Source organism: Astatotilapia calliptera, chromosome 2 (assembly GCF_964374335.1).
Source record: "Astatotilapia calliptera chromosome 2, fAstCal68.1, whole genome shotgun sequence".
NCBI classification, from domain to species: Eukaryota; Metazoa; Chordata; class Actinopteri; order Cichliformes; family Cichlidae; genus Astatotilapia; species Astatotilapia calliptera.
Window position 1 is genome coordinate 33,887,474 of NC_137423.1, and position 15,215 is coordinate 33,902,688.

Here is a 15,215-nt window from a genome sequence, read left to right on the forward strand (position 1 = left end):
TTAAGTTGGGAGTTATTTACTTACCAGTAACTGTAAAGTACGTTTTCGTCTATCGAATTGCCGGAAATAACAGCATAGTGCATAAACTTAATGTAAGTGAGGTAACAAAGACTCTTTCCTTTCACTGTTTGTGACAAGTTGTGGCCAAAGGCCTATTTTGAGGTACAAAAAAACCCTGTTCAGGTATATATATATATAAGAAAGAAAATTCAGGCTTTGGCCTTTCCCCCAAAAAGGAAAACCACCGAGACTGCGATACAGAATATTTTTAACCAGTTATTCTGAGTGGCAGTTTCATTTACTCAAGACTATAATATATTTTTATTTCACAAATGCCAAAAATATTCTGTTAAGTGAAGTAACACTGGCTCAGTTTCTTATCTATTTGTACTTAACATTAGTTAGTCTCCAAAAGGCCTGGGAACCCGGGAAAAACCTGTGATAGTGAAACACCCTGTAGTTTAGATAGTCTACTGTATGATAAAGAGGCACTGCTGACAATCATTTCCATACCTGTAATAGATTAGAGCCCAGCTGATACATTCTGCATATCTGTCTGTCTGTCAGCTTCTTGGCTAATGTTGAGCGATTACAGATGTATTAGAGACACCATATTTACCTTTTCCTACATGCTCCATTTTATATGATAACTTTATGATAATTTTTTCCCAAAGAACATAATAGAGAAAATATGCTTGGAGTAATTTAGAAATAGTCTTATTAGTGTTTTCAGCACATGCAGCAGAGTAGCATGAACAGACAGTAGTGCAGTCAGGCGGTGTCTTCACATTGAATTGCTTGTGAAAGATGTGGTAGTTTGTGAAGGATAGATGGTTTTTTAATAAAAACCCCAGCATTTACACTTTTTATCATAGCTGTGCAATTTTATACCTGTGTATTTATAAAATATCATTCAGTATTAATATCAGAATTGTTTTAATTAATAGAAATTGTCATCAGCTGCAAAACTATAATCTTGCACTAGTGATTTCCTCTGTGGCTCAGATGTCAGGGTTAATATATCTTAATATAGTTGCAATTCTTGCTTTAATATCAAAAAACAAAAAACAGTTTGTGTGTTATTGGATTTTTGGTTTTTTTACTTGGATACTTTTTTGGCTTTTCTTGAACTAATATCAAAGTTTAAAGTAGCAAGAGCTGAATTTTTTCGTATAATGTGGCGTTATACCTCTTTCATTCAATTTTAGGTGTAGCCTGTGATTTTCACAATAAAAGCTCTGTTATGTCTGGTGACATTTGATAGTAGCTTTATATTTTAAACTGAAAATCACAAAGTAAAGGTTTTTTTAAAATTATTATTTCTGATTATGAATTACTATGTATCATTTGGCTGCCTCAAATATCACCCCCCAAATAGGCACATTAGCTAATTAGCCGTTTTACTGTCTCCATGTAAAATACTGTCTTTTTTTTAAAAAAAACTTATAGTTTAATGTTACCATATTGATTTAGAGGTGAAAAAACATGTGTCTGGTTACTGTCTGGGTCATAAACCTTTCAGCCAGATTTTTTTTGGCCATGGTATAACTGGTATAACCAGGCATGAGTCTTAATAACTAAATACAGATTCTGTCTTTATTTGTAGCTAGATAAACCAGGGAATGACATCTGGTTTTCCAGATATTTATTGTTTCCGCTCGGACGAGGCATAATTTCTCGTAAAGCGGCTCAGCTGATGCTCTCTGTTCCTCCACCACCTCTGATGTGGGCTAGTCGGTTGTACTGCTCCAGCATCTCTGCCGCTGCTTTCCTCACCCCCTCTCGCTCCTCTACCACAGAATCACAACACTAGCGCTGCTCGCACGCTGTGTAAAAACAGTCTGAAACGTGGTGCATTTTAGAGGAGTTACATCTCTCAATGGCCAATTATGCTAAAATCCAGAATACACTGTTGCTCCACTCGTGCGCGTGCATTCGTGTTGATCTATGCATGTTTGTCCACCAGCTTTGCCTCAGTGAAAAAGTGAGACTCGGACAAGGGGCTTTCTGTCTGAGTGCAGCTGCTGTCTCCTCGTTTATTGAGTTAGAATTTATTATTCAGCCATTTTTCTGTGTTATGTCCTCCAGAGAAGGGGGGAGTTGGAGAGGAGAGAGAGCGAAAGAGAGAGGGGGCCTAGCAACAGCACAGGAGTGCATACCCATTGGATAGTTTGATCTTCCTGAGTGGCACGGCTGTTTTTAGCACCGAGCAACAGCCTGGCCCTGTACTGGTCTCACTGACAGGAAGAAGAGGCTGTTTGAAGCTCCAGGGTCACGTTGATAGTCTGAGAGAGAGCTGAAGCTGGTGACGAAGGTCAGATCAGATGGTTTTAACATGCAGTGCCGCCACAGAGTGTGAAACCATCTTTTCTATGCCAGTGTTTCTGTCGTTGTTGTTCGGGATTGTGCTCAGCTGACAGTTGTTGCTTTCAGTCGACTGACTAGAAAAAACAAGGAAGCGTCACGCACTGTCCCAGGCAGAGCCACTCTACAGCATCGCTCCTTCCTCCTGCTCCCCGCCCACCCCTCCCTCCTTTGTTAATTTCATTTCTAATGGCTTCCCTCCTCATCATCCCTCCCATATCTGGCATCTCCATGCCGGCCCAAGCCGACCGCTGTCATTCTCTGTTGCTCCTCCATTAGCTCTGTCTGGTTGGTCTGAACCCACCGCCTAGTTCTTTTTACCTTGTTAACTGAAGTGCTGCTGTCATCTCAAATGATTAATGTAGGCACTGCATCTACCCACCATGCTACTTTTCAACCTAAAGATGATTCAATAGCAGTGTCACCTTTGAATGACATCATCGAAGGACTGCAGCTAACAACATTTTATGCGATTTAGATTTAGGAACTAATCTTTGTGGTCAACTAACCTAATGTGAAGCGCATGAAAATCTCCAAGTTTAAAAGCCAAATTCTTCTTTGAAATCGATTTTTTTTGTCCAAAAAAACCAACAATACCCCAAAATATTTGGGTGCTGCTAACACCCTTTTTATGTGTCTGAGCCAAGGTTCATGGTTCAATCAGACCCAATATAAAAGATGGACATTACCTCCTGATCTGAAAAGCAAAGCCAGTAAGGAAATTTCTTAAACTGACATTAAACTTTTTGACGGCCACCAGGTGGCCATATATATGGTTGAACAGTTCTGGGAAAATGGCCTTATTTCCCGAGGATTTCATGGGCTCAGCCACTCATTTCAGGCCACACTGAATAAAATATTAATTTCATTTTGTAAATTTTGGTCATTCTAAATTTCACAAAGGAGGATTATCCAGGTATCCTAATCAGTTAATAAGTTGTCAATCACGAGTGTGGTTTCACTTCACTGTTATGAATTTGGATTGTAGGACTGGTGAGGACTGAGGCAGGATAACAGGAGGCAGACCAAAAGCCATTTGTTTAAGCTGATATACCAAAATCGAAATCAATGGTGAATACGCAGGAAAATTAAGAGTCACCAGGACATAGACTAAGGAGAAGGACCGGACTATTTATATACATGAGATAATAAGGGAAGTACACAACTCATAAACAAAGTAGCAAAGTCAAAAAGTCATGCAGGAGTACACAATGGTGACTGCAAAGGAAGATCAACAGACAGCAAGACAAAGACTAAAGTAAAGGATTGGACTATTCATACACTTGAGGTAACAAGAGAGCTGAATGAAAGAGGGTAACAACACAAGAGTGATCACACAGGTGAAGACAATCAACGACAATGGGTCAGGAGGGGAAGTTAAACTAAAAGTTTAACACAGGAAAGAGATGATCACCAAAGTAAAACAGAAAATGAATAACAGCGAAACAGGGAAATGCCAACACTGAAACACCGAGGGGACTAATAAAATATCATAAATACAAACTACAAAACTAGAATTAAAATATCACCAGAAGTGTTTCCTTACAATCCGAAGGAATGACTGAAAATTAAAGTTTAGCAATAAACAAAATAAAGAATGAAAAAACCCTGGAATGATCAAACTGAGAGTACCTCCAAAAACAAACAAGGATCCTAAACTTAAAAATTACTCAAAACCCTGAGACCAGCTGAAAAGACCGGCCCGGGGGGTAACGACATTCGTGGTAGATATGTCCAGCTGTTTCTATTCTTTCATTTGCATGATGTTAGTGAGAACTTACACAACAAAGTAAGTAAAAACGTAAGACCAGGCCCTCATCGCATCAATGTTACCAAATACCACTGTGAATGCTACACTGATATTCTAAACAGTTGGATTTGCCAACATAATCTAATAACGATGTCATAGTTATATCAGTAAAATGCATAGTATTTATGTTTGATATTAATGCAGAAAAGTCTCCATGTACTCTGGTTATTCTGCAGTTACAGAGCAGTATTATTGCAGTCTTACCAGACTTAGCAAGAAACGCAATGTTGGCATTACATATGTGTTTGTATCACTGCGATATCCCTAATATTGTTATGTTGGGCCACATGAGGGACAGCTCCTCCTATCTGGTGTTCTAACCTGCTTTATGAAGAGCAGCCAATCAGAAGATGGATTATGTTGAACTGGCAACCAATGCAAAGGCCACTCTAGCTGAGTCCAAGAATAAAAAAAGTGGTGGAAATGAGCGTAACAGGTCGTCTTTAACTGAAAGAAAGCACCAGTTGTGTTTCATGTTAATATTGTTTACAGTGCAGTTCTGTCATTGTGTGCCACAGAGTAGAGCTGCGCTGTGATCTTTTTTTAATCGACGTACTAGCTCTCTCTTCTCTCTGCGCATCAGCAGCACACTACTGTACAAACAGGGACTTTCTCTGTGTTGTGTAGTGTGTTGCCATGGCTACCAAAAGGAGATTCCTGACCTAGTACTCTCCTCAGCACCGCTATTCATTGGCCTCTTTCTCTAACCCAGATGTCACAGCTTTCATAAAGGTTTTGTATCAAAGTTTTCTTTATTTCTTTGTGTTTCTGTCTGGATCGTGCAATGCATAACGTCAATGCACCATTAGATTCATTAATAGATACTTTTCTTTCCCTCTCAGTTGGAGCAGGCATGCTGTGCTCATGGGACTCTCTCTTCATTACAGTCTCATCCCTAAACACACAGCTCGCTGACGCAAAGCTTGCTCCGGTGTAGGCGAGAGTGTTTTTATATGCCTGTGTACCATCATGACCGGTTTTCAGGCGGCTGCGTTGCTGTGTGCTCTCGTGCTTTTTTGTCTGCTGTGTGAGGTTGTGTGAGTGGATGCTGGTGAAGAGACACTGCGGCTTCCCCCTATTTTTATAGAGTTATCCTGCTGCTAACACCCTTTTTATGTGCCCTCATCTCAGCATGTTATCCATCACAATCAGAGCCTCTGCACCATGACGTCAGCTTGTCTTCAGATTGTATTATTGTCCTCTGCTTTAGTGCTCTTGGTTTGCTCGTGATCACCTAATGCGAGGGACTTTCTGTGGGTGTGGTTTGATGACAGAGCATGTTGCCGAGGCTCAGCGGAGGTAGTTTAGCGGGTTAACGACTCATCTGCAGGAGCAGACAGATGCTGTCAGCCCAGGGGTTTAATGAAGACTGCAGTTTCTCCTCTGAGTGTGCGTTGACCTGCAGTGTTCCTGCAGCACCATCTTCACCTTCCCCACAGTCTGCCAGGGAGCAAGGACACTGCTTTAACGGCATTCTGGGCCAAATTGATTGCTTTTAGATAAATGGATCCAAATCTGATTTAGAGTTTGTCAAAAAGCCAGAAATGACAAGTAAAAAGGAGCATGAAGAATGACTTCTGATCAAAACGGGTTTTGGCCACAGCTGCTGATGCAGGATAAGATTCGCTGGTAATTTATGACTTTAATTTTTCCCACTTTTCTGAGATGATAAATTCAAAATATCCACGTATTGTGCAGTAATGAGATTATCCTCAGTTGCATCTGTAAATCCATGGCATTGATTACAGAGTGTAGCTAGAACCAGCTGAGTTGTAGTCTCATTAGATGATCAGATTTAAAAAAAAAGAACTGGAGCTGGCATTTCGGTGTCCTGCGATGTTTATCCAATTTAATAATCTTTTAATTTCTATTCCATGATAATGCAGAGCTGTGTGATATTTGGAAATGTTTGTTTTAATATAAAGCCCCTGAAATTTTCATTTCTGTTGATTAGAAATGGCACATTAAAGAAGAAAAGTTGTGAAAATATCCAATCACACTCTGAAAATTATGGATAAAAAGCCAGTTGTGACATCATTGTAGTATTGTAAAGAAATGAATTGAGTTTCATTCATTTATGTTTCCTTAATGACTGACTTCAAAGATTCTTTCTAGAGGCATCACAAGCAATACCACATTGCGCATCTAAATTTGGACAATTAGCATAAAAGATTATAATGTGTGAAGCACATTTACAGATATATAATGTTTAACATAAAGGTCAAGAGTGGATTAGTGGTAAATCAGAGCTGTAGTCATTTTAAATAACTATATTATAATTTTATAATTATTAATACTTTTGGAAATTATATTAATTCTTTGTTTTTCTACACTATATTTTACACTATGTATTTATAGTTTATTGTGGTTTTATATATGTTGATTTATGTTATGAATGTTGTAAAATGTGAATGTAAAAGCCCAACAAGGGACAAGGGTCGTGAATTAGCAACAGTTATAAACCCATCGTGCAGCACATTGGTTTCATGTGCCGTAGTGGAACTACGTTAAACTGCATTTTAATTAAATAAATAGAATTAGAATTAACCCAATATAAAGCCTTTTTAAGTTTACTTAAAGCTAAATCAACTTAGATGAAGAAGATCAATCAAAGTGCTTGTCAGATTTTAGATCATTCAGATCAGCTTATCAATTGTAAATGCTTGTTTTAAAGCAATGCATTATTTGACTTATTTACTCCTTATACAAAGCAATCTGTTAAAGTACCACTGCAGCAGTTTCAGTGAAAACCAGTGCAAAGAGTACTGGATGGTGATTCTGCACAGGAAAACAGGCTGCTTTTTCTTTATGTGCTGGCTGATCTTTGCTTTTGTAACCTACACTGCTTCTGGTGATGGCACAGGCTTGGCAAAAGCAACCCTCCCGGTAACAGTTTCTGTCCCTGGTAGGTTTGTGCCTTTTCAGGTGCTGTGGTCAGGTGTACTTGGTTTAAATCTATACACAGTGTTCTTTTTGACTGGCAGTTCGTGGTTGATTTACAATAACATGGTTCACAACATCGCTGGAAACATTGTTACCTTGAAAGAATTTTTTCATTTCTCTCACTTTAAAAATGGTATTTTCACTTCCCTTTGTTCTTATTACTAAAAGACTGATATAAAACAACTCTCTCTTCTCTACAGACCTACATTGCTAGAAACCCCAACGTGAACGTCCAGGTGACGTTCAATAAACTCACCCAGCAAATTTTGCAGCTATTTTCTTAACCAAGGCTAGAATTCAAGAATAGGAAATCAGTTACAAATAAAGATGCTTATTACATAAGCTCACGTACTGATGGATGTATCTCTGTGTTCAGTAGATTATCGTATCTATGATTTTTCTTTTTTTAAACATTTTTTTAATATATTATTAGAAAGAAAAGAAAAATCACAAACAGAAATTAATAATTAGTAAGGACTGGTTCCCAACTTTACTTTATAAATCTAGTCTGCATATATGAATTATAGGCCTATGTACAGTTAACTCATAGTTGAAATGCTTCTTGAAGATATCATGATTCTTTGCAGACCAGCTTTTTTTTGGCTGATGCTGTTCTGTATCAATTCATCTGTTATATCAAAGCCACTTTCGGCTGCTTCCTTGTCACAAGAGCTCACCACAGCAGGTAGCTCCACATGTTTGATTTGGCAGATTTTTACGCCGGATACCCTTCCTGGCACAACCCCCGGGGGACTCATATCTCTTTCCCTCTGTTATGTCAAAATGTACAAATTTGGCTTGTGAGTTTATTTTTTCCAGTAATGACTGCTTTTGCTTTTTCACTCATGTACTGCAATGTTTTTCCCTTATTTCAGAAAATAGGTTATTTTATTTAATTTTTGAGCTGATATCTTCCCGATGGAGATACTGACTCTATCATAGAGGACGGTGAGAGTTAAGCATGTGTTATCAGCCTCCAGCTTTATCGCTTGTCACTTTAGTTTATTTTTCTGCTGTGGAAAAATCCAAAGCTGGCTCAAATACAACACCTGTCGTTTCACATTGCCTCAAAAAATGACTTAATGACAAAATGAAATGATTATATCCTGAGAAATTAAAAAAAACCCACCTTTGAATATTCGTCAGAACTCTTTTACAAAGCAGTTGCATTTTTCTCATGAATTATGCAGCAGAAGCTCTTCTGGGGCTTCATTAGTACTTTATTCACCAAAATTTATAAGGCATAGTCATTAGGACTCCTCTGAAAGCACACTAGATCCTTGATGTTTAGTGTAACAAATTACACTTGATTATATGGATGACTCCTCTGCTAAACTTGAATCGGTTGCTCTGATAAAAGGTGATTTTTATTTATTTAATTATTTTTTGAGTGAGAGTGAGTTTTTGTTGCCTGCTTAAAGCTTCTATGCTCATCCTTCCTGTCTCCGCTCTCCTCTTCAGGGGCGTTGCACACGCGAGAACTGCAAATACCTGCACCCACCTCCGCACCTGAAAACCCAGCTGGAAATCAATGGGAGGAACAACCTGATCCAGCAGAAGGCCGCGGCAGCCATGTTGGCTCAGCAGATGCAGTTCATGCTGCCTGGAACACAACTGCAGCCCATAGTGAGCAGCCCATCCTAAACTATGACTCTACAGTAATGCAGTCAACAAAACACCGTGCCGTGTGCAAGATGTGCGCTAAACAGACAACAAGGAGTAGAATAATATTTCACTCTATCAATGCTGGTTATTTCTGTCCTCTTACATACATGAAAGAGGGAATAAAAAGAGCCTTTTTGTTTTTAAAAAGTGTTTGAAAGCCAAAGTTTCTTACTGTACAAGGAAAAATTTGCAGAATCTCAAGTGACATTGAAAGTCTTTTATGTATTCTGCCTGCTCAGCTTTTTTTTCATGCTTGTAGAAGTTGTTTAGGCAGCTGCATTGTTCTTATTCCTGTAAAAAGCAGTGCTGGCAGTCAAGCACTTCAAGCCTCCTATTGAAAGCTCTGCCATAAATTGTCTCTTTCTTGTTCTCTTTCTTTCAGACAACATTCCCAGTGACACCCTCTCTGGCAACGAGTCCCAGCATGGCATTCAGTCCATATCTGAGCCACATGGGCCCAGCGATGGGTTTGATGCCTGAGCTGCTGCCCAGCACTCCCCTGCTCGTCCCCGGGAGTCCTACCGGTCTGGCAGCCATGGGAAATGGCACCTCCGCACAAAAACATGTGCGCACAGACAAGCTGGAGGTATGCAGCCAGCGTGCAGTTGTTGTGTTTCTATGTTTTGTGGAAAAACGCTGAAAGGTGATTGTTGATCGGTGCTCCCACCTGCCCCGCCAGGTTTGCAGAGAATTCCAGCGCGGGAACTGCACGCGAGGTGAGAACGACTGCCGCTACGCTCACCCCCTGGAGGCGGGCATGGTGGACTGCAACGAGAACTCGGTCATTGTCTGCATGGACTATATTAAAGGCCGCTGCAGCCGAGACAAGTGCAAGTACTTCCACCCTCCAGCTCACCTGCAGGCCAGAATCAAGGCTGCACAGCACCAAGCCGGTCAAAACACCCCGTCCTCAGGCTTGGTGAGTCGTCCTCGACACTGTGTCTCTGTACTTTTTAACAAAAATAAGCATTAAAATATTCTCATGTTTTTCAGAAGAAAAACATGCGTGTAAGCCAACTGTAAAGCAAGCCAACCTCTGCCATACAGCTAAATCCATAATTTGTTGGACAGTTTTTGTTTTGTTGCTCTGTTTAATTAATAGCACTGCTGGGTTGAATCAAGATGTAATTGAAGTTTGGACTTTCAGCTTTCATTTCTAGGGGTTTTACAAAAAAATTGCATCAGCTCTTTGAGAATTACAGTTTTCAGCTTTGCCACCTCCATGCTGGCCTCCTGTCTTTTTGTCAGTGCCATCGTCTCCAAACCAAAGATCATATCCGGTCTCACTATCATCTCGTAAACCTCCCTTTTCACTGTTGCTGCCACAAATCACCCTGACACTCATCTCCACCCACTCCACTCTGCCTGCACTCTCTTCTTCACATCTTTTGTTTGCTGCTTGGGATGGTTGACCCCAGGTATTTAAACTCATCCACATTCACTACCTCTGCTCCTGGCAGCTTTATCTATTCCCCCCACAAAATAAAACTTCTAGAACTTTGCAGACTTTTTTGGGCCTTTTTGTTCTTTAGTGTAACCAGTGGTTTGCATTCTCTCAAGTTCATGACTTTGTTAAATGTTGGGAAGCTATTTTTCTTAATCGTGGAAATCGTTCTGTTATCATTTGGTGTTGCTGAGCTGGCCACTGTATTCCTTCTTTTTAAGAATGGATCAGGTTGTTGATTTTTCCAGTTTTTTTCTACGTCTCTTTGGGTCTTATATTTAAAATTAAAGTGAAGTTTTTTATGAAGTAACAAGGAAACAGGCCTCACCTGCTGATGACTGGGCTGGATTGGTACCAATCTGTTGTGGTCGAGAGAACTGAGCATAAAAACGTAGCTGTGGATTTACCGGTCTGTCTATGTTCCTGCACTCACCTGTGGTCACCTATGGTCACGAGCTCTGGGTAGGGACTAGACGAATGAGGTCAGAGATACAAGTGTCGGAAATGAGTTTCCTTTTGAAGGATGACTGGGCTCTCCTTTAGAGATAAGATAAAGAGCTGAGTCATTCAAGATGATCTCAGAGTAGAAGTGTTGCTCCTCCACCTCGAAAGGAGTCAGTTGAGGAGGTTTGGGTATCTGACTAGGATGCCTCCTTTTGAATGATTTAATGTCCTACCAGAAGGAGGCCCGGGGCAGACCGAGGACCCGCTGGAGATATTACATATCTCGGCTGGCTTGGGAAAGACTTAGTGTCCCCCTGGATGAGCTGGAAGTGTTGCCTAGGGTAATGGAAGTCCAGGTTTGTCTGTTTAGACTCCTACCCCCGTGACGTGAACCCAGATAAGCAGTATAAAATGGATGGATGGTATCTGATCTTCAATCACATCTAGATTGTTTGATTTAAAATCGACTGTAGTTGTTTATACAAAACTACAAATTATAGACCCAACTGTATCTGCTGTTTAACAGCATTTCACAAAATAGTTTGTTATTCTATGTTATTCTCTTGATTTGTGTTCCTGAAGCTACAATTTTCAGTTTATCAGGTTCTTGAAGATTATTTGAGTACAACAGTTGCTGCTTCTTCTAAAGCTTCCCTGCCAAAGATTCTTGACAGCATATGTGCTCCACACACAAAACACTTATCACTGAAATTAGTGTCCAAGTTGCAGTAAAAAACAGGACAATTCATGTCACGTCAAGTCCAGGCTGTATTACCAGCAGCAGATTTTCCTTTCCAGTGCTATATTGTTCAATGATACAATGTAAGATCATAATATCCTGCTTCAGATAGGATGATCTGGTCTAAACGGTTTGTTTTTTAGCACATTAACTGCTTCTATCGTATCGTTCACTATTTTGAGTGAAGCTGCCTGTAATGACTAACGCCATCGATGTGAGTAATCTATAGTTACTGAAAGAAGATACAAATCATTAAAGTGAAAGAACTTAGAAAGATCATTTCTAGGTAATTTGGTTTTGGTTTTAGCTTGTAACATTGTTTTAACTTCAGTAAAGAAGGGGATTGCTGCTGTGTTACTTCTGTAGATCAGGTGGGGTCATTCAAACATACTCCTGCTTCAGCCACATCCCACATTAATGGCCTGTTTGTTAAGGTTTTATACCTATATATCCTGGTTATCTTCCATAGCATTTTGATGGTTCAGCACCGGCCCCATTAGAAGATGAAATGATAGAAGCCCCATTTTGCTCTTGGCCTGACCTCTGGGCTGTCCTTACATCACTTCAGTTAATCTTAGATACTGCAGTGCCCTCTTGTGGTGGTAAAAAGCATCCATGTAATCTTAATGGTAAAGTTTATATTCACCCTGAGATGACACCAGATTAATCTACTTTTGTTTTTTTTGTTCCAGGGAGAGTGTTTTCTGTACACCCATCACTACCTGTGTTGAAAGATAACCACTGCTTTCATTCATATCCTTCTCTTCATGGCCAGGGTCTGCCCCCGGGGGCCATGCAGCCGCTACCAAAGAGGCCTGTCTTAGAGAAGAGCAACGGAGCTGCTGCCACCGTCTTCAATCCCAGCATGTTCCACTACCAGCAAGCCCTGGCTAACATGCAGCTCCAGCAACCAGCCTTTATCCCCACTGGTGAGTCTCTGGAAACCTTAGCAACACCAGTAGGAGGTCCCTTGAATTCATACACCCTCAAACCTTGAATCCAAGAAGTGGCCTGTGCACACAAACACAAAGGTGGAGAACTGTAGGACGAAGAAGTTGCTGTGTCTGTTCAGGGCTTCTGTGCTGTGTGACGCTTCTCTTCTGTTCCACTGTCTGTTGTGTTGCTTGATTCGGATTCACTCTTGCTTGGCTTGTGATGAGGCCATAGAGTCAGAGGACACAGCTTAAAGAGACAAACACATTAAAGGCCTAAACCACAAAGCCGGATTAGGTTTTTAGCAAGGTTCAGGTTTAACTTAGAGTTTTGAGTCACAAAGGTGGTTCATTAGTCACTATGGCAGCTAAAGCTGCAAACCTAACCTGCACGTAGGAAACAACCGCCTAGTCACTAACCAATTCTCAGGAAAATGCCATTTTTATCTAGCAAGCAGTTTTAAAGCCATTTTATTTATTTTCATTTGTTCTGCAAGGCTTAAAATCATGTCTGATCCTAAAACTGAACACTTAATACTCGTTATTACTGACTGTTCATAAAATCTGCACACCTACTGGTTTCAATTCAGTTTTTTAATTGTTCTGTCCTTGCTCTCAGACGGTTTTACACAGCCGGGGCTGCAGCTCAAAGAATAAGGTTACGAGTGTCTTGTGCAGATTTCTGAATATGTCAGATCCTATTGAGCCTTAATGATTGAGCTTTGATAATGACAAGTCAGTTAACCTAAACATTTTCTATTGTAGCATTTTTTCCAGTCTTTTGTAGCTTTGTCTTCCTTTGTAAAATCAGCTGTTCTGCTGCCATGTTTGTGATTGGTCAGATGCTGCCAACACCACCTCTTTCATGTGAACCGGCTCCAAGATAGATTGAGGACACCCCGGGTTTACTGGTGGAGTTGATAATCACCTTCAGCTTGACTGCTGATTGTTACGTTCTCCAGGAAGTCTGGAGGGAATGCGGGGAAGTAAAAATAAAAGTGTCTGCACCAAGGAAGCAAATTTGGCACTAAAATAAAGGTTTTTAATTACAATTAAACTGAGACGACAAAGCTACTATCACCAACTAAACAGGGAAGCATAGCAAAACCTAGACGTTTGACCAATAGGATAGTACATGTGCACATACACACTTGGCATGCAGTTTTTATTCCTCGATACTTGAATGCCATTTTCTTCACTACAGCATTTAGAGATTTGAGGTGTTTGCACTTTTACTTTACCAGCAGCTTGCATCAGTGTGTTTTTGTGCGCCGGTACACATTGTGCACTAACTCCATGCTGCTTGCTTGTGCTACCTGCTCTAACCTGAACCTGTGGGCACACCTTTGTCTGCTCTCTCGTCTTAACTTTCGCTGTCATCTGTTTCTTGTTTTATGTACGTGTTTGTACAAAATGTGACCAGCCGTAGGATTGGTGTGTTAATCAGAGGCCTGCACGACCATACAGGTGACCATGTTTCGCCCAGTTAACTATAAATTGTGTAGTTCGTACATGTGCAGTAGAATTGATTAGCAGGGATTCAAGTTCATGCTTCTTGTGTTTTATGTGAAACGGTTTTCCTTTAGGGGAATGAAATTTCAAAAGCAGACAGACCTAAACCTGGAAGTGTTACATGGACGATGACTTTCTATTTGCAGCATAGTTCATGGACTATGCGTTATTTAATCAAAACCAAACTACTGGATGACCTGACAATGAGAACCGACTATTCTCCGTTGCTGAAGTCGAACACTGATTTTCTCCATCCAGTTTAACAAACAAGTCTTAAGTGCAAGTGTTTAATCATTTAAGCATTTGGATTTACATGAACTGTGCCAGCTCCGGTAGCTCAGACTGCTGGGAAACCAGGGAGTGGAAAAAAACCTCATCAGCTTCCTGTCAGTGTCTGTACTCACAGATTAAGGGACCTCCTTTTTTTGCTCACCACACAAGGACCCCACCTGCACCACCCTCCTTAGAGCTTCCAGAAGCTCACTTCAGGGCTGAAGTGAAGTGCCAGCTGGTTTAGAGGAAGGTTTTACAGATTTTCTTTTAAATGCACGAAACAAATGTTCACTAAACTGATGTCAGAAATATCAGAATATTGTAGTTTAACCATGGAGGATTAGACTATGTCTGAGGTCAATGCTGTTCAGGATTACATAACCGTGGAACAGCAGCAGACTGATGCAGGGTTTCTATTCAGATAGTTTAGGGATACCAACAGTGATGAGAAGCACAGATACACGATTCACTCGGTCAGTCCATCTGAACTAAAAATCTGGTAGATTAGAATCACAAAAAGTTGCAGAAGATGTTTAGTCATGCATACGTCTGCGTGTGTGTGTTTCCTAACTTCAGTTCCACCTTTATTACATTTCCCAGTGCTACATACTGATATTAGGACGTAAATTTAATACATTTGGAGAATAATTTTGACATAAAAGAAAAAAAGAAGCAAAATATTTTCATGTGTCTTTGCTGTTATAAATTGCAGTAAAATACTTTTTCAGGATGGTCCGAGTCCCTCTCTGGTTTTGTTTTTGGGGATTTCTTTTGCTGAATTTTGTCCACTTTAGTTTCCAGCCTAAAGCAGACTGCATTTCTATAACGGTGGGAAACTTTGTTTGTGCTTTTGCTTACCTCACTTGAAAATATAAAAAAAAAATTAAGCAGAAGAGGTAGTCTCACTTTAGTGCAATATATGGGTCAATACATGGGTATGGTTGCATGAAAAATTAATCAGAGCCTTCCACACGATCCCCTCAGAATGAGCTGGGGGTTTTTTCTTTACATGCAGTAAAGATATCGAGATTTTGGTTTGGATATCAGATCGATTTGATTCCCTTTTTAACAATCCTTAAATGTCCTAAA

The 15,215-nt window shown here is 40.2% G+C and overlaps 1 protein-coding gene across 6 annotated transcripts in view; it reads left to right on the forward strand.

Moving 5' to 3' along the window:
* The window catches only part of mbnl3 (muscleblind-like splicing regulator 3), a 36,247-nt gene that overhangs the window by 10,184 nt on the left and 10,848 nt on the right, over window positions 1–15,215 (forward strand). For all 6 annotated transcript variants that reach the window (XM_026143972.2, XM_026143980.2, XM_080307852.1 and 3 more), the window contains 4 exons: window positions 8,579–8,743; window positions 9,165–9,368; window positions 9,462–9,701; window positions 12,185–12,338. In XM_026143972.2, coding sequence (XP_025999757.2) covers window positions 8,579–8,743; window positions 9,165–9,368; window positions 9,462–9,701; window positions 12,185–12,338 — 763 coding nt within the window. The remainder of the gene's footprint in view (window positions 1–8,578; window positions 8,744–9,164; window positions 9,369–9,461; window positions 9,702–12,184; window positions 12,339–15,215) is intronic.